The sequence below is a fragment of the Oryza brachyantha genome, chromosome 1 (genome assembly GCF_000231095.2).
Source record: "Oryza brachyantha chromosome 1, ObraRS2, whole genome shotgun sequence".
In the NCBI taxonomy this organism is placed as follows: Eukaryota; Viridiplantae; Streptophyta; class Magnoliopsida; order Poales; family Poaceae; genus Oryza; species Oryza brachyantha.
The window spans coordinates 4,802,545-4,828,974 of NC_023163.2; the positions used below are offsets into that span (position 1 = coordinate 4,802,545).

General features: G+C 42.8%; 4 protein-coding genes and 1 long non-coding RNA gene across 7 annotated transcripts; 3 read left to right on the forward strand and 2 right to left on the reverse strand.

Annotated features, from left to right (window-relative positions):
* Positions 1–139: 139 nt before the first annotated feature.
* Positions 140–3,583, reverse strand: LOC102715341 (protein trichome birefringence-like 38). The gene is made up of 6 exons (XM_040528304.1): positions 3,513–3,583; positions 2,847–3,137; positions 2,547–2,730; positions 1,011–1,186; positions 765–923; positions 140–670 (listed from the first exon to the last, which is right to left on the reverse strand). The coding sequence occupies exons 1-6, from the start codon at positions 3,563–3,565 to the stop codon at positions 349–351; spliced, it is 1,185 nt and encodes a 394-aa protein (XP_040384238.1). The 5' UTR covers positions 3,566–3,583; the 3' UTR covers positions 140–348.
* Positions 3,239–4,997, forward strand: LOC121055559. Of its 2 annotated transcripts, XR_005812636.1 has the most exons (4): positions 3,239–3,308; positions 3,529–3,610; positions 3,971–4,186; positions 4,273–4,997. It is a non-coding gene; the product is annotated as an uncharacterized LOC121055559 (long non-coding RNA). The 2 variants fall into 2 exon arrangements; XR_005812635.1 differs by lacking the exon at positions 3,239–3,308 and having other exon boundaries at positions 3,414–3,610; positions 3,975–4,186.
* Positions 4,998–7,508: 2,511 nt separating this feature from the next.
* LOC102712317 (ervatamin-B-like) lies at positions 7,509–8,671 on the reverse strand. Its single transcript, XM_006645575.3, has 2 exons — positions 8,218–8,671; positions 7,509–8,125 (listed from the first exon to the last, which is right to left on the reverse strand). Exons 1-2 carry the CDS (start codon positions 8,669–8,671, stop codon positions 7,530–7,532), a joined length of 1,050 nt encoding a protein of 349 aa, XP_006645638.3. The 3' UTR covers positions 7,509–7,529.
* Positions 8,672–12,912: 4,241 nt separating this feature from the next.
* On the forward strand, positions 12,913–14,118 carry LOC102715616 (ervatamin-B-like). The gene is made up of 2 exons (XM_006643847.2): positions 12,913–13,423; positions 13,526–14,118. The coding sequence occupies exons 1-2, from the start codon at positions 12,913–12,915 to the stop codon at positions 14,116–14,118; spliced, it is 1,104 nt and encodes a 367-aa protein (XP_006643910.2).
* A 4,667-nt stretch (positions 14,119–18,785) lies between these two features.
* LOC102712595 (protein DJ-1 homolog B-like) lies at positions 18,786–25,252 on the forward strand. 2 transcript variants are annotated; one of them, XM_015839531.2, is made up of 8 exons: positions 18,786–18,919; positions 19,021–19,251; positions 19,293–19,505; positions 21,377–21,559; positions 24,079–24,153; positions 24,323–24,538; positions 24,632–24,772; positions 24,862–25,252. In XM_015839531.2, exons 1-8 carry the CDS (start codon positions 18,896–18,898, stop codon positions 25,075–25,077), a joined length of 1,299 nt encoding a protein of 432 aa, XP_015695017.2. In that variant the 5' UTR covers positions 18,786–18,895; the 3' UTR covers positions 25,078–25,252. The 2 variants fall into 2 exon arrangements, with proteins under 2 accessions (XP_015695017.2, XP_015695023.2); XM_015839537.2 differs by having other exon boundaries at positions 19,356–19,505.
* The last annotated feature ends 1,178 nt before the right edge of the window (positions 25,253–26,430 follow it).

Consider the following 26,430-nt stretch of genomic DNA (forward strand, 5'->3'; position numbering starts at 1 on the left):
TACAGTAGTCCTACGAAATATGAAAATTTCCACCAAAGTAAAGTATTCTGTCTGCTCACAGAGACCACATATTGCAAAAACAATTTTTTTCTATTTATGAGCCACTTGAGAACCTCTTCATCGACCAACTACATCATCTTGCACCTCCATTTCTGAGAAAGAATTAATCAGGCTTTTTCATTTTGTCATTTTTGGCAACAAATATATCTTCTGCTATAATTTTTTGGCAGAAAAATCTTTCCAGAGACCTATATAAAATCAATCCTCTATGTATCTATAAAATTTCCCTTTTGATTATTGCAACTATATCCTATCTTGATTGGGTGTGATCGCCAGCATAGCCAGCCATCACTGCTGGCCGGTGAGCGCGGCGTAGAAGAGGACGTTCCAGGTGTCGGGGAGGCCGGCGACGCACCAGTGGGTGCAGTCCTCGCCGAAGATGCCGCCGTTGTACTTGGTCGGGTGCGCGTCCTTCCTCAGCTGCGACAGGTAGGTGAAGTCCAGCAGGTACACCGGCTTCGCCATGCCGGCCAGGACGCCCCTCAGGATCGCCTGCTGCGGGATCGGCCCGCCGGGGTACGCCCCCGCCCCCGCCCCCGCCGCCGTGCCGTTCACCGGCGCCGTCTCCCCCATGCACGTCGCCCTCGCCGACGCGCCCCAGTCCTGGCCCCTGCAAAACCACCGTCACAGCACGTGTCAGAGTCCACTGCAGAATCAGAGCCCCCGGTTCAGAGAGAGAATGGATCGAGTTCTTGGTTTTTTGCCTGTAGTGCGACGGCGAGATGCCCTGGAAGAAGACTCTGGTGCTGGCCTGGACGAGGTTGGCGTCGACCCATCTCGCCCAGGTGTTGAGCGCCTTGGTGAAGGCCTGCGTCCTGTCCATGTCCTTCACCATCGTGTTGCCCTCCTGGATGAAGTCCCAGCTGCAAGAAAATTCAGTACGTCGATCAGTCACAGTCACGGAAGATGCAGTCGATGAACAGATGATGGTAAGAGGAGGAGGGTCTCACGGCTGCGTCGGGCCGGAGCGCGGCCACCAGTGCCAGGAGTCGAAGACGAGCACGTCGGCGCCGAGCCAGTCGCGGCCCTGGTCGATGGCGTCCAGCTTCAGGACGCGCCCGGCCCTCTCGTTGACAATGTCGACCAGGTAGTGCGACAGGTAGTAGACGATCGTCACGTTTAACTCCTGCACCAACGCATCAAATGGTCATCAGACTACTAGTGTTCATCATCCATGGCAGCAGGTTTGGCGACAATGTGCAGGAACAGAGCAGTGCACATTCTAAGGCTTTGGACGATGTCAGCTGTCACGCTACTTCTGTCCGTATCGCCATTGAAGACGGAAGGCAGCGAGGGGTGACCTACCAAAAAACAGTGTTAAAAACGGCAGCGCAACCACCCCGAAATGCCCGTGCGCGTCGGCGCAATGATGCCGGCAAAAGGCCAAGAAGGGACACTGGGTAGCCAATATTTCAAGGACTGACGGTCTGACACGGACAAATCTTCAACTAAACAGTCAGTGCCAGATTGTTAGTACTGGTACTTGCAGTGGAGCACTGGTTTTACTGTTGTCGTGGAGATTTGAGCAGCTAGCAAGAACACATCACGCGAGATCTGCAGTGATGCATCCTGCATCCATCACAATTCACACAGCGAGGCGGTGTTTTCAGGCCAGCTCACTGTCGTGTGTCAGCTGCTGCTGCTGCACGCTCTTGTCCCTCTCTGCTAACCAATTCCTTTGTTTTTTCTCCAAGAGGAAAGGAACTGTAGTGCCGTAGGGACCAAATTGCATATACTCAACCGAGACGAAACGGAAAACAAGAAACAAAACGCCAATGCGGCAATTCAATCGTACAGAGGAGCAAAAAAAAAACCGCAGAATTTGATGTGCGCGGTGCGCCGCGCGCTACCGCACGAGACCCCATAACTCCTTCGCCTTTACTACTTATGTTGACTTCTCTTGCGCTACCAGCTCCTATTCACGTACGTATCATAATATTAGAGATACTAACAAGTAAGGTCCATCTCGGTGAAACTCATACTTTTAACGATATTGAATTTATTTAGGAAGCTTCCGTAAAAGCTTCTGACATAATATTTAGAAGTTAAAAATTCTCTCAAACAACACTCAGTTTCTAAAATCTGAAGTTACATGGTCCAAAAAATGAACTTAAAAGTCAGAACCTATAAACCCAATTTTTCCAGATTCTAAAAAGCTAACTTCTGACTAATTGTTTCTCAGAATCTTAACTTTCCCGAACGGTTATGGAAATGGTAGTGGGTCTGAGTCCATACTCAACGTGCTGGTGTGGCAGGGACGAGCGCGATTAGGCACCAATCATTCCCGTGTCGCGAGGGGGGTTCACGTCGCACTAGCGGCACTGCAGCTGGTCATCATGGTCAGGACTCAGGAGGACCCAGGCCAACCGCCAAAGGAGGCAACTTTTGTGTGGTTTGGTTTGGTTTTTCTCGTTGCTGGGCCGTGAAGGAAAAGGGTTGGAGGGGTGGACGGGAGGGTTGCGCGGCGACGTGCGTTGCGTACGTACCTCGAACCGGGCGGTGGTGGAGGGGTCGATCTTCCCCGACGCCGGCGTCACGGTGGTCCGGGCGTTGGGCGCGGCGGCGTGGAGCATGCACAGCAGCGACTCGTACTGGTTCAGCGCCAGGGAGTCGCCCACGAACATCACCTTCTTCCCGCTCCACATCCTCAGCAGCGCCACCCCGTCGAACCTGCGCCGCCGCGGAATTCCCGTCAAACGTTTGCCGGCCACGCGAAAAAAAGACGATGAGACACAGCCGAATTGCCGCGGCGGCGACGGCGGCGGCCGGGCTTGCCATTAACCGACCTGGGCGCGGAGCACGGCGGGCTCGGCTGCCACCGGTACTTGAGGTACTCCTTGTCGGGGCGGCCGTACCGGCGGCAGTCGAACTCGGCGCGGATGAAGGGGCACGCCGCCGAGTCGTAGAGCGGGTACGACTCGTCCACCACCCAGCTCCCCGCGGCGAACACGTCGCACGACGCCCTGTGCTGGTGCTTCCTCGAGATGGTAATCGCCGCGGCCGCCGCCGCCGCGGTGCACGCCAGGAGGAACACGACCAGCACCACCCCATACACAACCACCTTACTCTTCATCTTCCTGCCAAGAACTCAATCCACGACAATGGAGATGAGACACAGAGAGAGAGATACGAGGAGGAAGAAGACGACGCGGCCACAAGAAAAGCCACTTCTTGTGATTCGAGCGGGAAGTGTGACGATGGCGGGAGCAGAATATGTAGGGCGCGGCTCGACGCCACGCTTCTTTATGGTAGGTGGAAGAGTGGTGTTCTCCATGGATGGACGGATGCAAGGGTGACCACCACATGTGCCATGGATCGCTAGCCGCTAAGGTCCAGAGAGAGGAATCGCTGGAAGCTATAGTAAATAGCGAGATTTCATCCATTGATTGATCGGTTTCACTCGTTTGATTGGTTTTTTTTTCTGTGCATGGCGATAAAAAAACGGGCCAAACCTTCTGAGAAGTGCAGGGAATCCGGATGGAATCATCTTCAGCCTCAGCCCCATGCTTGTGAACAATCGACCTCCTCCAGCTGGTCTACTGCTACTGAGGTATTACTAGTATTGATGAATATATTTTTGTTGATAATATGGTTTCTTGCTGCTGCTTGTTGGCTGGAAGTCCCGCTCTGTTTCATGTCATTTCAGAAGTTGACATCATGACATTTCGTTGGTTTGAGGGCATGTGGTTTATTTGATTATTATCCATATGGAAATATGTGTGAGCAAATTCCACTTAGTGTTGAAAATAAACTCCTGAAACAGTATTTCTCTGGATCTTGCTGTTAGCTTTTGTATTATCCACCAAATTGATCCACCATATATCCCTACCATAAAATTCCAGTGATTCTTTTCACAAGATTCCCTGCATAATTTCATAACATTAATTGATTTCCTGTTAATTAACGAAAGACAGCTAGTGGGAGGAGAGGATATATCTGCATCAATTCAGCAATCCTGTCCAGATCCTTAGCTTGGCTAATTGGGTTTACTGCCATTGACAAAGACTCGAGGCTCGAGAGGAAAGCAAGACACCATCATCAGAATGGAATAGTATACCTGCACGTATGTGGCGGGCAAAATCTTAGTCCAGCCAATCCAATCATCCTCTCCATCAAGTTATTCCAAGTTTGTTTTTCCTATCACTCTGCTGTTCGTGCGTTCTACATCATTCGTTGCCTTTCTCTGACTGAAATGGAGATTCTTTCTTTCAGGGACAAAACAAGATTATACCATCTGCTTTATTGCTGCTGCCATCTTTTTCTGCCTTGCTGATTTCTGCTGTAGCACTGTCCTACAGTACCACTGCTACTGCTGGTTTCGAGATGCAATCTTGTGCTGCCCATTGGCTGGATTATAAAAGGGAAGCCATGCTGGGCTGAGAAAGAAAAGGAGATGACAGCACATCAGAATCAGCTTTAGTACAGTACAGAGCCCTAGATTGAGATCCTTCAGACCAACATCTCGTGTGAGTGAGAAACGTGCTGCAGCGAATCACATGAACGTCGTTCGTGTGTTCTCTCTCTCTCACGATCCAATGCAGAGATGCAAACAGTGGCACACCTCCAACCACATGTCTGTAACATGGAGTGAGTTGTCAGAAAATGCATCCTGACAACTAATCTAAATTTGGTCATTCATATCTTTATTTGAATGATCATATAAAATAGATTCATATATGACATCCTCTATATTTCTTTGGAGGATGGAGAGAGATCATCCAAATACGAATCTTCTCTCTCCTAATATAGATGACATCAAAAAATAGATGGTAAGATGACCGTTCTGTTGAAGCTCAATTTATAGTCTTCATATTATATTTTCAGGATGGAAAATGAGATAGATTAGCACTTGTGGATGATCGGTCACTTGGGTTTGTACTTTGCAATTCAAGGTCAATTCAATGGAGCATATGTACTTTGTAGAGTGCCTACAGGCTACAGCAACTTTCGGTCTTAATTACCAGTTGAGGTATATAACTGATTGCAGAAAAAAGGATCTGGCTGTGCAAAGAGGACAGTCCCGCTGACATTGTTATAGGCCCAGAAGCTGCTAACTAACGCCGAAAACTTGCATGATAAGCGTTACTAACGATCCTTTCCATTAACTAGGTTTGGGGTCTACAGGCAGTTGGGATTATATAAGCTTTTAGGATGCTTCTGTCCTCCCTGCCTCAATTAGTGGTTCTGTGGCTGTCCTAATGTCCTACTATGCATGCAGTAACGACTACGGTACTTCAGAAATAAAAACAGGTGAAACGGAAGAACTGAAAATGTGACAGCGAAAGGGGCAATTTTTTCCCCCAGAAACGGACGTCGTCGTGACATTCAGACTTTCAGGCGAAAAAAGAAAGAAAGAATCACATGAGCATGCAGCAGATCTGTACAAACTAGTAGCTCTGTGGCCATATGGCCTGATTCCATCAGACAGGACAGCAAGATTTTGGCTCTTCTCGCCATGCTTGCTTGCGTTGTGTCCATGTCCATCTTATGGGTGGTTATTTTGTTCACAAGGATTAGGTTCATGAGAGCTGTTTGATTGATTAACCAGATTAGAGAGTGCGATTGGATCAATGATTTGGGCTGCAGTGCAAGGAAGGAAACGAACTGGGTGAGACTATTCTGAAGCTTGGGGCCACACACTGGTGGTGGTAGTATACAGTAATGCAGGAACACGGGCTAACAAACTATAGCTCCCTTCGAATGTACTTATCTTTCTGACAGGGAAAGACCATGGGGTGGACGCTTCAACCACACACCAATCATGGCAGCTTACGGGCCCAGCCAAACCTGTTTTTGATTAATGGCAACTACCTGCTGCAGTAACACATGCTTCAGCCCCAGTTTAACGTACAGGTCTCACAGGTAAATTGCTGAAATTTCAGGGGAGAAAAAGATCACCCGATTCTCGTTAAAATTGTAACTCTCCATGAAATTCACACACTTTTCAACAGAAAACTTAGATCATTCTCCGCAGATACTCCGTCCTAAAGATAATCTTTAGATTACGTGGAAAAAAAAGATGCTTCGGCAGGTACTTTCGTCCCATCTTACAAAAATATAGAATATCATCCGTATTTTAAAAAAAACTCTGTATTTTAGGTTTCTCTGCTCTAACTCAATATCTCAACAGAGTGCAAGTACAACATGAGATGAGATGGTAGTTACAAAATATTAATAATATATACATATATATATAATATGAATATTTTGTTTAAGTGATAAGATGGTGCAGTTATAAAATATTAATAAAAATATATAAATAATATGAATATTTTGTTTAAGTGATAACCGATGAATTAATTTTAGATGACTATCTAAATGATAATATAAATGATCAAATTTAGATAAACTCCCCAGATACTCGGAGTTTCTGTAGCCATCAAGAAATTTTCTCGAGTGGACGAACAATGGTTTTTGGCTGCGTTTTTGGGTTCACAGTAAGACTAAGATAAAGACGTGTTCGTACTAAATTCCACGCATGAAGAGCTGTCGACTTCAGCTAAAGCAGCGTCCGAGACGCGAAGTGGACGTACGCGCTCGCCCGCCCGTATCCGGTGACCTCAGGTTGATATCCTGTTGAAATCGCTCTTCTTTCCCGGGCGGTTGCCTGATCCGACCGATGACGCCAGCGTCGCCATCGGCATCAATCTGTTCGTGAGCCAGCAATCATGGCGAGCTCGTCGGCCGACGAGCTCGCGCCACCGGCGCCGCCGCCTCCGGTAGAGAGGGCGATGGGTATTTTATTGGGCCAAATGGTGGGCCTGGTTTAAGATGGGCCAGACTGTGGGACTGGTTTAAGATGGGCTATATTTGAGCACGTTCTGATTTACACTACTAAGGTCCAATTGAGTGTAATGGGCTGTTTTTTATGGGTGGGCCGAACTGAGCAGAGAGGGATAACAAGGGTTTCCATTACCGAGTAAAATCGAGTAAAACCAGATTAAATTTTACCGAAATTTCAACTTTTTTCGTTTTTATTTAACTTGATCTATGATATAGAATAATGAATTATTTGCATTAGTTTGACGGGGGGTTATCTTTTGTTTTTTTCCTTGAAAAATCCAAATGGCATATATATTTACAAACGGAAAATAATGTGTGAGTAAATTTTTTATATATATGTGTTTATAGCTATCTAAAAGTTAAGGCAAGAAAATAAATTATAATAAAAACTTAAAAATTAACACTAAATTTAAGATTAAAAATTTAAATTTTGGTTTAGAAGCATAAATTAAAGCCAAAAGATGATGAGTCCCAATCGAAATATCGAATGCGTGAAGAACATGATTAGCTTCAAAAATCACGAGGAGAATTTCACCGTGCGTGTACGCTGATCATCACGAAGAAAAGTAAAGCATTCATTGCCCTCTCACAACTCGATCTTTTAGTCCTTATTGGAAGGAGGAGGAAGAAGACGATCAGGAAGAGGATGAAGAAGACGGCGGCGGCGAGGGTGGTGGCGGCGGCGATTACACAGTGGGGTAGAAGGGGGAGACGGCGAGGCCGCAGGTGCCGTGCGGCGAGGAGACGTCCTTCTCGAGGAGGATGTAGCCCTGCTGGCCCCAGGTCTTGCCCCACGAGTTCTTGGCGACCCAGTACTTCTTCCCCGACGCGCCGTCCTGGCAGTAGCCGACCACCGTCACGGCGTGGTTGGGCGAAACTGGACTGCAGGGGCCCGCGAACACGCCGGAGCCGTAGAACTGGAACGCCGGCCCGCTCGCGTCGATGTACACCGTCACCGGCTGCCGCGCCACGGCCGTCGCCAGCTGCCGCTCGTCGCTGGGCGGCACGGCGCGGTACCCGCCGATGCGCGCCGCGTGGTTGAACAGCTCGTCGTCCACGCGGCACTTGCCCTCGGACGCCTCGTACCGGTAGTCGCTCTCCGCCGTGATGCCGCCCTTGGCGACGACGAGCTCGAACGCGCGGTTCGCGTGGCCGCCGCCGCACCCGAAGCTGTTGGTGTCGCAGTCCACCAGCTCCTGCTCCGACAGCGGCGTCAGCGTCCCCGTCCTGATCTGCGTCAGCCCCTCGATCGCCGCCACCGCCGCGAACGCCCAGCAAGATCCTGCAACGACCAAGCCCGTCGTGTTGGCGTCAGCGAGCAACAGCTTACATACAGTGCCGGTGACGGCCGCCGCCGGCGAGCGAGCTACTTACCGCAGGCGCCCTGGTCCTTGACCTCGGTGACGGCGCCCTTATACCTCCAGTCGATGCAGCACGGCAGCCAGATGGGGTCCACCGTCCGGGGCGCCTCCTTGTTGCACGGCGGCTTGGCGCCGGTGTAGGTGGACACGAACTCGTCGTTGGTGAGGTCGGCGAACTGGTTGATGCGCAGCGCGGAGTTGTAGCTCGCCGGCGGCCGGTAGCTCCGGATGAAGCGGACGTTCTCGCGGAAGACGCCGAACCGGTACTCCTTCTCGCCCTGGCACGGGTACCTCTTGCCGAACTTGACCATCCACTCCTCGAACACCTGCATCGTCACGCCGTCGCCGCCGCCGCCGTCGCCGCCGCCGCCGTCGCCGTGGGCGTTCGCCGCCATCGCCTGCAACGCCAAGAACGTGCACAAGACAAGGAGCACAGCACTAGCCATCTGACGCGAAGGCGCCATCATGCATCCCAAGTGTGATCGATCAGATCGCCAGATTATTTATCACTTCTAATCCAAATATTGTTTCGAGATCTTGATCAAAGTTTGATCTTTTTAGGTCTTATACTACTGGATGCTGCCGGTTTCGAGATCGCGATGAAATGTTCTGAAACAGCTCTGCTTTATATAAGCTAAGTAGCTTTGAGCTTTGTCTTAGCAACGGCTACCTGTAACAGTGATTAGGATAGGATCAACCAATTGAGTGATTGACTAGGTGTGTGTGCTTCATTATGCTGTCACCTGCAGAATTGTTCATAGCTGTTTCGTCGTGTCAGTTGTTTAATTACATTAGTGTATCGATCAGTAGTTGCTGAAGAAAACAATGTGTTCATGGAAGAAGTTTCACTAATTCTGACTTTTGATTATTTAGAGCAGATCACGATGTTTAGTATCCTAACAATTATCATTAACACAACTTTTTGCACATTCCGACGACCTTTTTTTGCCCTTTGACATGTTACGTGCCGTACGTAGGTAGACACTGAAGTGTGTGTGTGTCTGAACCATTCATGCTCAAGAAGTGTTCATAGCTGTTTCATCTCTCAATTGTTTACAGACAGTGGAAAGTATTTTGATCGCACCGTTGGATATTCGTTACTTTCTTACGGACCATCTAAATAGTTATTAAATAAATAAGAATAATTATTAAGGTAAATTAATATAAGATATATCACCACAGAAATCTAAGATAAAATTTGACTTATACGAGTTGTAACAAATTAAATTGTGAATGTACACATATTAGTTTCAATTTTATTTTAATTTGTAGAAGTCGAATTAACGTGTATGTTTATAGAATAATATATCTCGTATTAATCTTCCTATTATTTTTTTTATTTTATGACTATTTAGATAACACGTAAGAAATAAATAGATGTTCACCCGAGGAATGAAAAACCATCCACTACAGATAGAGTACGATCAGTAGTTGCTAAAGAAAACAACGTCCGACGATGAAAAAGAAGCTTCACTAATTCTGACTTTTGACTGTTTACAGCAGATGGTGATGTTTAGTATCCTGACGATTATCATCAACACAAATATTTGCACATTCCGACGAACTTTTTCACTTTGACATGTTCTGCACCGTACGTATGTAGACACTGAAGTCTGAACCGTGCATGCTTCAAGAAGAAATTTAGAACAAGGTTTCTCGTCAGAATGATCGTGATCAACGAAAACCATCCACAGTTTTAATTCTTCGTTCTTTCCGATGACCAAGCTACTGAAGCGAAGAGTGTACGACAATGCTTTTCAGCAATTTGCATGTAAACAAACTGCAGAATTAAATTACTTTTGCGGTTCACATTATCAAATTCAGATGCAACGCTTGATATTTGTCGTTAACGGTTGGGAGCACAAGTTCACTCTCCTAGCACATAAACAACCTCATTACTCACGCACAGCTAGCTCCAGTTCCCGTACGTGTCTAGGGCCCTGTTCGTTTGCCCCAGGTAAGATATCTTATCCTCTCGTTTTTCACACGCACGTTTTTCAAACTACTAAACAGTATATTTTTGCAAAAAATTATATATGAAAGTTGTTTAAAAATTATATTAATCTACTTTATATATTTTTAGAAATTAATAATTAATTAATCATGTACTAATCTATTACTACGTTTTCTGCATTGGAATAAGTTACCTTACCCTCACCAGCCGAACACGGCCCATTAGATCCAGTATTTGATTCTCAACATGCTCATATTCTTCTCTTAATTATTTGACACCCGGATAAGGGCACAGCAAGGCCCTCACGAATAAGGGCACACATTTGGTTTCAAGGCGAGAACACTTTTAACAGATAACGTCATCTATGTTTTGGCATATGTTTGAATGTTTAATGATTTATCTTTTTCAAAACACTTAGATAATTGTCTTTTATTTTGTTGTGATTGAATTTATTATTAAATATATTTTAATTATATCTTACATTTATATTTTTTTATATTTTGTATAAAACTCTTAAATAGAACAAATTATCAAATATGTAAAACAAGCAAACGATGCCATCTATTAAAAATACGCTCAGAGAATTTCAGATGGTTTGATCGTATCACTACAAGCTGCAGCATGCTTGCATTCATATCTTGCAACGTTGGGTGGCATCATCCTTGTCTACGTAGACGACCACAGTAGTGCAAAATCTCGCTGCGATTTGTCAGACCGGTTGACACTTCGACAGCGCTGATTCGATATGTTTACGCTGTCGATTTCGTCGCAACTTTAGTCATCAGACAGCAGGGGAATTGAATCATATAAATTTTATGAGTATTCATCATCTAGTTGATGTCAGAAAATTAAAGAAAGAAAAATTATGGTAGAACTCAATCTAGACATACGATCGATAACGGTATACAAGTACAGGATTACGTACTAAAGCGTGTCCTCTGGCTGACGAGTACGTATAGGAAATTTTCGTGTGGTGCTAATTAATACTGTCAGGACTAACGTCAACAAACTAGTTTTCAAATTCCGCTTTTCAGTGGTCATAGCACATTGGGCCAGTTTGAAACACAAAAATGTTTATAGGATTTTTCACATAAAACAGATTATTTTCTCTATCACCCCATCATTTCGTTTCTGCTTATATTTATATTTATATGTCGAAATTTGAATCTTCAACATTTAGAGTTGATTTTAAGATTTTTTCATCAAAATTTATTTTCAGCATTAACTTTTAGATCGCTAAGAATACGTATTAAAAGTTTTATTCACAAATTATTTTTCTTTTCGTAAATATATCGGCTTTCTTTTACGAAAAAGCCACAGAATCACCCCGGCAAGTGCTTAGTACCTAGAAATGTACTAATTCGGGTTGATGTGATTTGACGTATATTTTTTGAGAAACACTCCAGTGGTAAATTAAAAATCAAGTACTTGTCACCGCCGAAGACCTTGAACAATTAGACCGAGTCTCACACGGTCAAAGGAGTAATTTGATAACTTTGTTTTATTGTCCTCAGCATCAAGCACATAGTTTCTTGAAAATTAAATCATATGCATTCTTTTATGTACGCTGGGACCTCTATCCTCACCGTATTCTGAGCAGATATTCAACCTTCAGCTAGTGATTCATTAATTAATCGCCCCATGACTAAAATGATAAAATCATTAAGTCCAGCTAAATTATGCCCACTTCGGTTATAGGATCTGATGGTTGCTGAACTCTTCCGTAGGATTTTAGATTGAAAGAAATTGTAAAATCTGCCAACCATACTGCAAGGATATGCTCCATAGTCAAATAGGAGTAGTAGTTTAGAAAATCGGACAAAATGTGAAATGAAAAGTTTCAACAAGGTTGGACCTTATGTTATATTTCCTCAAAATTTGAATGAAAAATATGCGGATTATTCCCTTGTCCCAAAAGGCATTAGTGGACAAGTTTGGATGTGATTCAGCTAATTCTCACAAAATCCTGAAAAAGATCCTTTATTTTCCGGGGACCCTTAGGCATAGTTCGGCACCCACTTTTCCTAACTTTTACTTGTGTTTTTATGCACATGCTTTTTAAATACTTTTAAATGTTACTAAACGTTAAACTTTGTTAAAAAATATATAGAAAATAATATTAAATTTTAGTTTTTTAATACTTAATTAATTATACACTAATCCATCGCCACATTTTGTGCATGGCGATTGGTTGGACGCAGCCTCAAGTTAATTAGTGCATTGAACCTTACTGTCCTCACTTACTTCCTTGTCATTCATATTCTATCCATATTTTTTATATTTTCATTTGACTATTTATTTTATTTAAAGAAATTATATAAATATATAAAATTATAAGTCATTTATTTAAAGAAATCATCTAAATATATAAAATTATAAGTCATATTAAAGTTTTCAGGATAATGAATCAAATTATAAAAAAATTTAATAATTATATATTTTTAATAAGATAAATGATCAAACGTAAACATAAAAGTTAACGGCATCGTATGAAAAAAAATATGAGGACAACTTCCACCTCTCAAGCAGGACTCAAAATTCCGGATCGGAAATATGACCAAATTTTATTCAAACTTCAAATAATTTCTGACCGAAATTTCCGCTGCTCCCAAGTCACAAGGCAAATACAATAGCAACCCTGCATGCATCAGGAGGTCTATATAAACCATTGCTCTGCCTGCATCACGTGTCCCATATAACAAAAATACATCATAAGAAGCACGCTCTAAGTACACTTAACGTAATCTAATCACGATGGCTTCTTCCAAGCCTTGCCTTGGCCTTCTCTTCTCCGTCACTTGCCTCCTCCTGCTGCACGTCCTACCGCCGCCGACGATGGCGAACCCGTCGCCGTCGCCGCCGCCGCCGCCGTCATCATGCGAGAAGTCCGACAGTGAGCTGAGGTTCTTGTTCTCGCGGTGGATGGCGCAGTACGGGAAGAGCTACCCGTGCCCGATCGAGCACGAGAAGCGGTACCAGATATGGAAGGACAACACCAAGTTCATCGGCGCGTTCCGCAGCGAGACGGAGATCTCCTCCGGCGTCGGCGCGTTCGCGCCGCAGACCATCACGGACTCCTTCGTCGGGATGAACGGGTTCGGCGACCTCACCTCCGGCGAGTTCGTCGAGCAGTACACCGGGTTCAACGCCACCGCGTTCCGCGCCCCGCCGCCGTTCCCGCTCCCGCCCGACTCGCCGCAGCCGTGCTGCGTCGACTGGCGCTCCAGCGGCGCCGTCACCGGCGTCAAGTTCCAGCGCTCTTGCGGTAAGATCGCCTGACTGACACGCTGCATGCTCTGTCTGTCTCGGCTCAGCTCCCTGCAGACACGCTGACTGATTGGGTGGGTGGGGAATCTATCAATGGCAGCGTCGTGCTGGGCGTTTGCGGCGGCGGCGGCCATCGAGGGGCTCAACAAGATCATGACCGGCGAGCTGGTGTCGCTGTCGGAGCAGGTGATGCTGGACTGCGACACCGGGAGCAACGGGTGCCGCGGCGGCCGCTCCGACACGGCGCTCAGCCTGGTGGCCTCCCGCGGCGGCATCGCGTCGGAGGAGGAGTACCCGTACACCGGCGTCAGGGGCGGCTGCGACGTGCGCAAGCTGCTGTTCTCCCACCAGGCGTCCCTGTCGGGCTTCCGCTCCGTGCCGCCCAACGACCAGCGGCAGCTGGCGCTGGCGGTGGCGCGGCAGCCGGTGACGGCGTACATCGACGCCGGCGCGCGCGACTTCCAGTTCTACAAGGGCGGCGTGTACCGGGGCCCCTGCTCGTCGGAGAAGGTGAACCACGCCGTCACCATCGTCGGCTACTGCGAGGGCTTCGGCGGCGACAAGTACTGGATCGCCAAGAACTCGTGGAGCAAAGACTGGGGCGACCATGGCTACTTCTACCTCGCCAAGGACGTGTGGTGGCCGCAGGGCACCTGCGGCGTCGCCACCTCTCCCTTCTACCCGACGGCCTGACGCCGGCGACGTGCAGTACAGTGTGTTAGTGTTAACTCTTTGTCCATCGATCACACGGACGGTTCAGAATTTCAGATTGATGGATAGATGGGTCAGTTTCAGTTTAATCGTGCAAGACAATAATACGATTTCTTCATCTTTGATCGACAAACCAGTGTTTCAGAGTTCAGACTAGCTGACACATAATCGGAAAATGTTTTCATCGCTCTGTTGCATATCCACTCTTTTTCTGTCGTCTAAATAGTCATGAATAATTTTAAAAATATTTGATAAGATATGATAGCACGAGATATATCACTCCACAAAGATACAAGTTTAAATTCGACTTATATAAGTTATAAAAAATAACAAATTTATGGTATATATATTAGTTTTATTTTTTATTACAAATTGTAGAAGCTGAATTTAAGCTTGCATATTATGAAGTGATATATCTTATATTAATTTATCTTATCAATTTTTAAAATTCTTTAATGACTACTTAGATGTAATGTAAGAAATGAGTGAATATCTAATCGAATCTTCAACTATTGATGCAAGTGGGTTGCCCCACAAACTCGCATATAGGTCAACTATCTTCAGCCAAAAATAGGAGCCAACAGTTTGGTTTACAAATTAAACAAATTATTACCAATCAAAGAAAGCAACCAACAACGCCCTACTGGAACCGTCTGTGTACTGATTACTGAATTCTTTTCAGAAGATGGCAACCATAGATCCACTATTAATCATTGGCTACAGAAACTGTATTTAAAGCTCTAAAAAAAAGTATTGAGGGCAAAAGTTCAGGTCAAGAAGAGACAATTCCTAAAGACTAAAAACGTATTCATCTCTGAGATTGAGAGAATTAAGGAGTTCTCTGTACATGAGCTTTCAAAGATTTCCCCTGTAATAGGGGACATTGTGCTAAGCATACCAATCGCCTTCTAGATCATCTGAGGAAGAAACTGCTTGATAGCTGACATGTCCTGCTTCCTGAGATCTAGTATGGACTGCCAGTTTTACATTCCTCTCCTTTGCCAACCTGAGCTTATTCAGTAAGCGTACGATAGAACTTTTCTGCAAGGGGAGAGAACATCAGTTGCCATGCTTCAATGAAAAGCTAAAATTGCATAGAACAACTTCCTCATCTGCATCAATAGTTTTCCCACATCAAACGGGGGAGCTGACAATTATCCCGTGTGAAATAAATTCTTGATGAGTGCAACTATCTGAAGGCAAAAGGGGATCTGAATTCTGAAGTGTCTGGTAGAAAAACTGATACCTGACATTTCAGCTGCTGAGGTATCTATGTGCAGCAAGCACTGACCATTTACTTCTATATTATCCCTTCCAGAAGAATTACTTTCTGACAAAGAAAGAAATTAAAGGGCGATGAAAAATAACTGAATCAGAATCTAACCAATCCCATATGATTTCATAAAGGGCAAACCTGGACTTTTAGTTGAAATTGATTCAGTTTCTTGTTTCAAAAAGGAAATCGATTCAGTTTCACGAGCATCAGTAATAATTGAACCCATTGAACTGTCTTGAGCAGCAATCTTGGAAGCAGTGGGACTGCATAAACGACGAAAGATGATGTGGCAAGTGAATAAATGAGGAAAGAGAATGAAACCATGTCTTGCATGAGACATGGTTTCTACACAATATTTAAGATACCGTATAAAATAAGTAGCATTAAATTAAAGTATGGAATAGTGGTGTTTGCATTGAAAGGGTAGTGTTTAGTACTAGTTTCTTGATGATGTGAAGTTTATAGAAACTGCATCTAGTGTTATGGGTTGGGAATACCCTAATTCCTCGTTAGAAGCTACGAGCTCCATTTCATTAGATGTTGTTTATGACACAGTGACTGTTGAAGCCTAGTACTCTATGACTAATCTAATAATACCAATTGACGCGGTTGGATATGATACATATGGGATTGTATGCTACCTGGTATATAAGTCATGTAACCCCTATTCATCAGTATATAGTGGGTAGGGACGTCCCTCAAGGGGAATATTCTAGATTCTCAAAGTTTTAGCTATTGACATCCAATAGACAAGCGTATCATCTAGCCAGTAAGAGTATGGTTTTACTTCATACTCGATGGACCGAACATGGATAACCCCTATCTCTTGCACACCATCAATCTTTAGATCTCACTTGCCACTCTCTTTATTTTATTTACTGCTGACACAGAACATTGACAATTGGCACGCTAGGTAGGAGTGCAGTGATATTTTCTACTAAAGATTGATGATCCAAACTCAAAAATCATGAAGACACAATTTGCCCCCAAACAAGCCTTAAAGTTCGGTGGAATTTGACCTGAAGCCGATGAGTTTGGGATGCTATCTTTCACAGACTCGGATTTGAGCCAGTTGGAGGAAGAGGTCTCCCGATCCATCTCATCTAGGGCGGACAAAACTCCAATGTAGTCTAGATCCCAATCTACTGAGAAGATCCAAACCAAGTCGGGTTCAGAACCACTCAGGCATGAAGACGAAGCCAAGAAAATCATACAGATTGAGGCATCGTATAGCTGTAGCAGCACCAGGAGCTTTCTCCCACACCATGAGAAATTGTCGTCGCATCTCGGGTCCTTACCCTGAAAGAGGAGGCCAAAAGAAAAAGAAGAAAAGAGGAAGCTACATGTGTGACCGAAGAGAAGTGTCAAGAAGAAAGAGTCCATCGAGATGAGGAGGACATGCGGCATCATGAAGCCAAAGCTTGTACATATCTTAGGAACGCATCTCGCCGGATGCAACACACAATTTTACAGACTCTAGTCAATGGACACGATGTCTTCAATACTCAACAACAAAACATTGATACGACTGCCACACTTCCAGATACACTCTTGGAGCAACTTCCAGATCACCCAATCGCCCAGTCAATGGAGAAAGTAAAGGCAATGGTGACTATAGCCAAGCAATGCTCCGCTTCACGGGATAATCCCTAGGTTGTCCTCAACAACACTTGGATAAATCATGTTGCCAATCACTTTTGGTGAGAAAGAGAACTACCAAGCCGAGAACATATGCTTTGAAGTAGCTAACTTCTAAACGACTTATTATGCTACACTAGAAAGATATGTGATAGCACAATTCATGGCGGTTTCGCATTACACTTATCTAATAATGAAGATGTCAGGGCTTCATAGAGTTGTTGCTTTGCACATTAGCCCAATCATATCAAAATAAATAAAAAATATATAAACTTTTTGAATAAGAAGAATGATAAAACAAAAGTCAACAACATTAAAACCCGGTGGGGTAATAAAATAACATAACGAAGCAACGTATTGTATGGACTATTTCAACAATCAATTAAATGTTGCATATTTAAATGATACTAACAATTTGTTTTGGTAGTCACACATGTTTTGACTACTATGGTCTGTTTGTTTCCATGTGACTTTTTTTAGTCTCTGTTACATCGAATATTTGAACACTAATTAGAAGTATTAAATATAGACTATTAATTAAAACACATCTCATACTCTGGACTATTCGCGAGACGAATCTATTGAGCCTAATTAGTCCATGATTAGCGAATATTATGTTACAGTAAACATTTGCTAATCGTGGATTAATTAGGCTTAAAAAATTTGTCTAATGAAATATCATGTATTTATGCGATTAATTTTGTTATCAGTCTATATTTGATACTTCTAATTAATGTCCAAACATCCAATATGACAAGGGACTAAAAAGTCACTGTATCCAAACATTCACAACTAGATATAAAAAATACTATATCGATGCCCCTAATTGTTAAATATAGTTAGATGGTCCAATGTCATCTTTAGTTAGGCCCTGTTTAGTTCCTCAAAACTTTTCCCACAAAACATCATATTGAATCTGTGAACACCTAAATATAACAGTAAATATATATGAACATGAACATTAAAACTAATTACACAGTTATTGAAAAAATCATGAGACAAATCTTTTGAGCCTAATTAGTACATGATTAGGCTTAAGTGCTAAACAACATGTACTAACGACGGATTAATTAGACTCAAAAGAATTGTCTCGCGGTTTTCACATAGAATCTAAAATTTGTTTTATAGTTAAACTATATTTAATACTTCAAAATATATGATCATACATGTTAACGTGACGTATCTCGTAAAAATTTTCCCAAACTAACCAGGGCGTTACCTGCATTTAAGGGTAGGAGGAGTAGCTCCTATGTATGTATGGTGTCGAGAGAGCAAAAGCTGCTGCTTGTTTGAGCTTTGTATTACATCGGTCCCATAATAACTTTATTTTTCGTTTTTCCGTGTCACTCATCTTATTTAAATTTTTTTGTAATTAATATTTTTATTATTACTAGATGATAAAATATGAATAATAAAACTAATTATTTTTAGTTTTTTATAAATTTTTCAAATAAGACGAATGGTCAAACGTTAAACGTTAGACATGAAAAAACAAAAAATAAAACTATTATGACACAAAAAGATAGCAGTACGAAGGAACAGTGCAGTTGTCCTGCGTTGAAAACGAAGACGAAGACGATAAGGAAGGCGACGACCTGCGCGCGCTGGCGCTGGTCAATGCAACTGTGCGGGACGACCTACCTTCACAGGCATCTGCGCACATCCATCGTCGCCACACGTTTCCTACTAAAGAAACCCCCCCCCCCCCCCCCCCATGCCGTCGGTGTAGTCTCGTTCGATGCGCCGGGTGTCTCCTCCTACCTCCCACCTGCACTGCACGCCCCCGGCATCTCGCGCAAAGCTCAAGCTAGCTAGCAAGCGACCTCTCGGACGTCGTCGTTGGCAATGGCGTCCCGTCCCGCGAAGAAGGTAACGCGCGCGGGATCTGCTGGTATTGATGCGTACATCGATATATATACGGTGGTCGATCGTTAGAGCGTGCGCGTGGTACGTTGGTTGATGGTGTGCAGGTGCTTGTGCCGATCGTCGCCGGCACGGAGCCGGTGGAGGCGACGGTGCCCATCGACGTCCTCCGCCGCGCCGGCGCGCACGTTACCGTGGCTTCCGCCGACGGCTTTGGTGGGCTGGTCGTCGAGGCCATGTACGGGGTCAGGATCGTCGCGGACGCGCTCGTCGCCCCCGCCGCCGCCGACGACGTCGACGACTCCGCCGCGGCTCGCTTTGACCTCATCGTCCTCCCTGTACGTGCACACGTCTTGAGTTCTTCACAGCTATGTACTAGCTAATATTGCCGTCCGCGCCGCCGATCATGGCGACACCGACATCGATCGATATGTATATGCAGGGAGGGGTTCCCGGCGCGGCGAACCTCGGCGGCTGCGCGGCGCTGGAAGCCGTGGTGAGGAGGCACGCGGCGACCGGAGGGCTCTACTCCGCCATCTGCGCCGCGCCGCCGCTGGCGCTGGCGTCCTGGGGCTTGCTCGACGGCCGCAAGGTTGCTAAACAAGTGGCCGTTCCCACTGCTCAGTATTCACTGTTGCTGCTCTGTTCCAGTATCACATCCCTGCCTTCTGTTGAAATTATTTTTAACATGTAATCCGCTGATTTTTTTTTTAAAATTTAATACTCCTTCTTTCTAGACTTCACTAGATTAAATTCATATATCTAGATTAATACATGTGTTAATAAATTTAGACACATATATATTGATATATGGATGAATTTAGACAAACCCAATGACTTATAATATGTTTACAGCGGTAGTACCTTTATTTTTAGTTTACTTTTAACTATTCGTTTTATCTAAAAAATATATAATTACTATTTTATTATGATTTAATTTATTATCAAACAAAATTTTAGAATGGCTTATAATTCTGTATATTTGTATAAAATTTTTAAATAAGACGAATAATAAATATAGACCAAAAGTGAATGGCGTCAAATAAAAAATAGTAAAAAAATTACTACAGATCAAAGGGACACTAGTACCAAATTAATTGAGAGTAAAGTATCCATGGGTTTTTGAGACATAATTACCACAAAATACATGCACTTTTTTTTGCCAGATGCTCAATCTCGAAAATGGAAGGACAACAAATCTTTAACATTATTAATTTTACATAATGAGGTAGTCATGTTAACGTAATATTTGTGAACAGCAGTATTTAAATCTGGGTGATCTTGATGTACACGTGTTTGATGTAAAAGTGATTTTTAAGAAACCTTAGACTCATAAAAAATAAAAAATAAGATTTGCTCTGGTCCAATAAAAAATACTTTGAGGTACTGTACAAAATCGTTTTTTACATTGGATCTACCTGATTAGCATGTAGACTGTTAGATTCAACGGTCAGAAATGATTTAGTATCACGAGATACCGGTACTTAGAGGTACTTTTTGTTAGACCGTTCGTTAGACCGAAGTAAATCTCTATAAAAATATATTATATTTTATTAGCATATACGGTATTTTAAGTATATGTTTATGTTGGATTGGCTTGAAAGTTGAAATCTTCTTTCCGATCGCTCTCCCGCTGAAAACGTCGAAACAAGACGTTAATTGAATGAGCTTTTTTTCCCATCCTGGTACAGTAAGGTACCACTGTCTTCTAAAATTTGATATAATACCTGAGGTATCAAATTAGAAGACAGTGAGACCTCTGGGTACCTTCTTAGGAACGGTAAAATTATTCTAATTGAATACATATTCAATAAAATCTGTAAATGTTAATGGCACCGGTAACAAATGGTTGTAAAAAAATATAAGCATTAGTACTGTATATAAATGTAATAGATAAATGGTTTATATATGTTAATGTGCTTAAAATTACCTTTAAAATGATTCCTCGAGATAGAGTACAATATATGTTTGGGTTTGGGTACCCCAAACCCATTTTGTGAAAATTTCTCTACAGAGAAATAAAAATAGGCACCAAGTACATATATGGTGAAAAATGTTTTAATATTGAGTTTCTGACGGTGTACGCACCTACACTTTAACTAAGCTAATCTTGGTTAAGAGGTACTCCCTGTTTAAAGAAACTTTATTTTAAGAGTTTATTTGGTTCTTAAAATGTAACTTGATATAACAAAAATTATAGTATAAAATTATGGTACAACAAAGTATATTGTACCAAAATTTTACACTGAAAAATATGGCATCTCGAGGTATTGTTTTAAAAATATTAAAAAAGCTCTTATTCTAAACAAAGAGTACGTGTGATGGAGGATTGCTGAAAGTTAAAGATACACAGTTCGTTTAATTACCGTAATGTCGACGCAACCGTCAAACTTAACGGTAAGTGAGGATAGATAGCTTAATTACTCGAGCTTAATTACCTTGTGTGTTTTTTTTTGCATGAAGGCAACTGCTCACCCGCTGTTCGTGGACAAATTCCCCCCGGAGGTGGCCGCCGTGGACGCGAGCGTGGTGGTGGACGGGAGCGCCGTCACCAGCCGCGGTCCGGCGACGTCGTCGGAGTTCGCCCTGGCTCTGGTGGAGCAGCTCTACGGGAAGGGCAAGGCCGAGCAGATCGCAGAAGAAATGGTAATTTCGATTTTAAGGTTTTAATTAATTTCTGGCTTTTTGCCAGCTTGATTTCTTTTGGTTAATGTGCTTGGCTGGATACATAGCTGCTGGTTTTTAGTAAGATTAGCTAGGCTTGGCTTGTAGGAGTATTTGATTTGCTGCCGGCCGTGTCAGGGGCAGAGCTACAGTAGGACATGGGTGTACAGCTGTGCACCCGAATTTCCTTCTTAAAAAGTTGAGTATTACATCTTTTCATGTTATAAAATATTTTGATTTTTTTAAATTTAATACTTATCGATAAATATAAATATATACATAAAGATAAAATAGCTATCACGAAAATCAAATAATCTTTCAACTTCATCTAACAAAAAAATGCAACCAAAATTTTATATCGAACTCAGCCAAATCAAATATCTGGCAATACATTATTTTCTAAACAAATGCATAGGTCATAATTCTTTTGGTGATATCCATTATTTGATATGGTTGAGATTGACACCAAACGAAATAAACTAGTTCTTTTTTTTAAGAGTATGGAGGACATGTTCTGCATAAAAATTTAGAATGGTTGAAGGGCCACATTTTTTTTGAAAAAGAAATTAATTCAAGAAATTCAGAGTGGGGAGAGCACAGTTTCTGGTTTTCAAGAATGGGAAGCATAATTTATGAGGAAATGGACGTCTGACATTGTGGCTGTCTAATTGCCTAATGCTGCGTTGAATGTTCACTTCACAACCGCCGTTGTAAGCGAAAAAACCGGTTACTATTTGGTTGGAATATTGACGAAACCTGTGCTCAAGAGTCTGTGGAGAGGCTAGGCATGAATTTATTGTCTGGATAGGCCCTCATGGCCTCGTCCTTATGGGACCATACTGCTAGTTGTTGATATGATGATCTGCTGACTGCTGCTATGGTCTTGGCGTCAAATGTTTCAGGAATGGATCCGGATGAGCTGCAGCACGGCAACTTAAACGGTTGTATCTATGGTTACCGATACAAATCAGATTATCTAAAATTAGCACGATGCACTTTAGTAAAAAATAGCTGTAGTGTATGGTATTTTTTTGCACCTATACTATAGCTCAAGATATGAATCTTGATTATCAAAATGGATGGTCGAAGCTTTTTCCGGTCCTTAACTTACTGTCACAGCTGTGATTGCACGCGATCTGAATTCTTCTACAATGCAGCCATAGAACTTCATGCATGACTAGCATGAGCACTAGAACGAAATATGATGAAAATATAAACAAGTTTGACCAAAAAACATAATATTGTGTTGAACAGAAGTTGCATGGTTACATTTAACGAGCAACATGTTTTGATAATATGATGTAGTTTATATTTGTAAAATCGGTGACAAAGTAAGTGTGGTCAAATTTTAATGGTGAATGGTGCTAGGGGAATTGTTTGGGAACAGCGAGTAATAGGGAGTGATTGTTTGAATTTTCGGGAAAAAGGCAAATGACATATTTATAAATAAAAAATAATTTATAAATAAAACTTATATATGTGTTCTTAGCGATCTAAAATCCAAGACTAAAAATAAGCTATCCCAAAAACCTCAAAATAACTCTATATTAAGGTTGAAAATTCAAATTTTGGCTTATAAGCATAAACAGAAGCGAAAAGATAATAATGTACTCCATATAATTGGGGGATGTTTTCTCCTGAGCAGGAGTTCTCCCTGTTTTTGTTGCATGTCGTTTCAATAGTTATGAAAATTTTTGAAAATAATAATATCAGATATTATATGTGATATATTATTGCACAAATATATTATGTTTACATTCGATGTATAAAAACTAAAACAATCAAATTAAATTCTAACTAGTGCATATGCTATTGACACCTCACAATCATATTTGTTTTTTTTTAATTTGTATGTGTTAAATTTGACCTTTCATATTTATTGAGTAATTTATCATATGTCAAATTATGTCGAGATAGGTGCCTCGCCTTAAGGTAAGTTTCTAGTGGAGTTGCCTAGAGATACCAGAAAATAACATTGAAAATACAATAAATTCTGGAACATTCTTTTAAGCAAGAAAATTCTTAATATAAATATTACAAAATAGGTGCAGAAGAAATTAATCCACAAAATTATCTTGTCCACAGTCCCACTTGTTAATGACTAGCTAGATATCCTTGGGACGTCCACATAAGTTAATCACCTTCTTCAAGTCTCTCTTCCAATCCAGAAACTCTCTCTTGGGTGCTTAGTCCGAGTAATTAGGACCAAGATTAAACATAAGCACCTGTTAAGCATCCGTGAGTCATCAGGCACCGGCCAATCCTTGTAGCATACTTTCTTTCCTATGTGGCAAAATAAAACAGTTATTTTTGTGTAAACATCTGCGTAAGCCACTTCCATTGAAGATGGCAGCTGGCATTTAACCCATGGCAAATTGAGCTCCTTGGCTCATCACTGCATGGAACGAGAGAGTGTTAGGAAAGCAATACTTTTGTTGTTTTTATTTCAGTCACAACATGAACATGCTATGGGTAATTAACTGCATATATCTTGTTGTCAGCTTGTCAAATATGAGGCTGGATATACCATCGATGAAGTCAACTCGGTTCAATGGAAATGTAACGGCACACCCAAGGTTTATATATACTAACTACGTCGCAAAATATAATAAACTTAACTATGTAATTTTATTGGCAAAATCGCTTATATTTTGGTACAGGACAGTACACAAATGGTGAAAATCACACGCATATTTTTTGTTCTCTGAACTTCTCTGAAACTCTGCATGTGTCCACCGGCGTCAGGTCCTTGTTCCGGTAGCCAACGGCACCGAGGAAATGGAGCTGATAACGATCGTCGACGTCCTGCGCAGAGCCGAGGCGGCGGACGTCGTCGTCGCGTCGGCCGAGGACGCCGCCGAGGTCGTCGCGCGCCACGGGATGAGGATCGTGGCCGACACGACGCTGGACGAGGCGGCGGCGGCCGCCGGTCAGACGAGCTTCGACCTGATCATCCTGCCGGCAAGCACGCACGCTTCAGCTCTGGTCCCAATTTCCTTGACATGTTCATGGCACTGAACATTTTGCATGTCTCGTGTCGTCTCGGTCGAACAGGGTGGCACGCCTGGCGCAAAGACGATGAGCAGCAACGAGAAACTCGTCGCTCTGCTGAAGAAGCAGGCGGCGGCGAGCAAGCCCTACGGCGCCATTGGCGCCGCGACGGCTCACGTGCTCGAGCCCCACGGCCTGCTCGAGGCAAGAGCAATGAACACCTAGACAAGATCGCTTGCTTTTTGATCACCCATGTCTGTCGATCGATCTGATCAGCGAGCGGTTCTTTCCAGGGAAAGAAAGCGGCGGTGCACCCGTCCATGGCGGCGGCCGGGTTGCCCAAGGACGGCGCCGGCGAGGGCGAGGGCGAGGGCAGCAGAGTGGTGGTCGACGGGAACGTGATCACGGGCAGTAGCGCCGGCACGGCCATGGAGTTCGCCGTGGCCGCCGTCGAGAAGCTGCTCGGCCGCGACGTGGCGCAGCGGGTGGCGGAAGGCTTGCTTTTCTAGGTGATCAAGCGATCGACGTGTGGCGATGCTGATGCAGACGTGTCATCTGTTACGCACGCAAAGAGAGTTTTTTTTTTCTTTCTGACATTTGAGCTCTGCGTCATATCCTATTTTATCAATTGAACAATTAACATAAAGTTTGGGCTTTGAAATAAAATATAATCCGTGAGTTCATCTGCAATTTAGAGAGATTAATTTCGATCCGAGGATAAACGTGCTACTTGATACGGATATTTGGTACTCCGTGCCTTTCATAAGTTGAACCGTGACTTTCTCGTGCGCAATACACTAATCAAATTAAAAACCTCCGATTTGGAAAGATTTACATGTTTCACTTCCAACGGTACAACGTACTCCCCTTCCAAAGACAAACTAATCTTTCTTTCGGTTTAACCATCTGTCTTATTTAAAAAAATTTAATCTATCTTATTTAAAAAAAATTTAAGAAACCGAAACAAATATTCACACTGAAAGTATTATTTATAATTTATCATCTAATAAAAATAAAAATATTAATCATAATTTTTTAATAAAACGAAGAGTCAAACATTATAGATAAAAAATGAAAAATTAGTTTGTTTTGAGAGAGTACTACGTATCATAAAACCTTACTCACAGTGGTCCATGTCGTTTATCAGTGTCTTCCACCTAACCGTGATGTTTGGAACAAGCGATTTATTTTCAGTCACTTGTCCTATCGAATATTTGAACGTTTATTATTATAAATTAGTAAACGTAAACTATTAATAAAACTCATCTATAATCTTGGACTAATTCGCGAGACGAATCTATTGAGCCTAATTAATCCATGATTAGCCTATGCGATGCTACAGTAAACATGCTCTAATTATGGATTAATTAGGCTTAAAAAATTTGTCTCATGGATTACCACTCATGAAATTATTTTTTTTATTTGTCTATGTTTAATACTTCAAATTAGTGTCCAAACATTCGATGTGACATGGGACTAAAAAGTTTAGCCCACTAAACAACCCCTAAGGCCCTGTTTAGTTTTCAAAAAATTTTCTAAAAACATCACATCGAATTTTCGAACACCTAAATGAAGCATTAAATATACACAAACATTAAAACTAATTATACAATTATGGGGAAAATCGTGAGACGAATCTTTTGAGCCTAATTAATACATAATTAACCATAAGTGCTACAGTAACCAACATGTGCTAATGACGGATTAATTAAACTCAAAAGATTCGTCTCGTGGTTTTCATGCGGAATCTAAAATTTGTTTTGTAATTAGACTATTTTTACTACTTCAAATATAGAACCGTACGCGTTGATGTGACATCCCTTCTAAAAAAAATTTGCTAACCGAACGCACCCTAATTCACT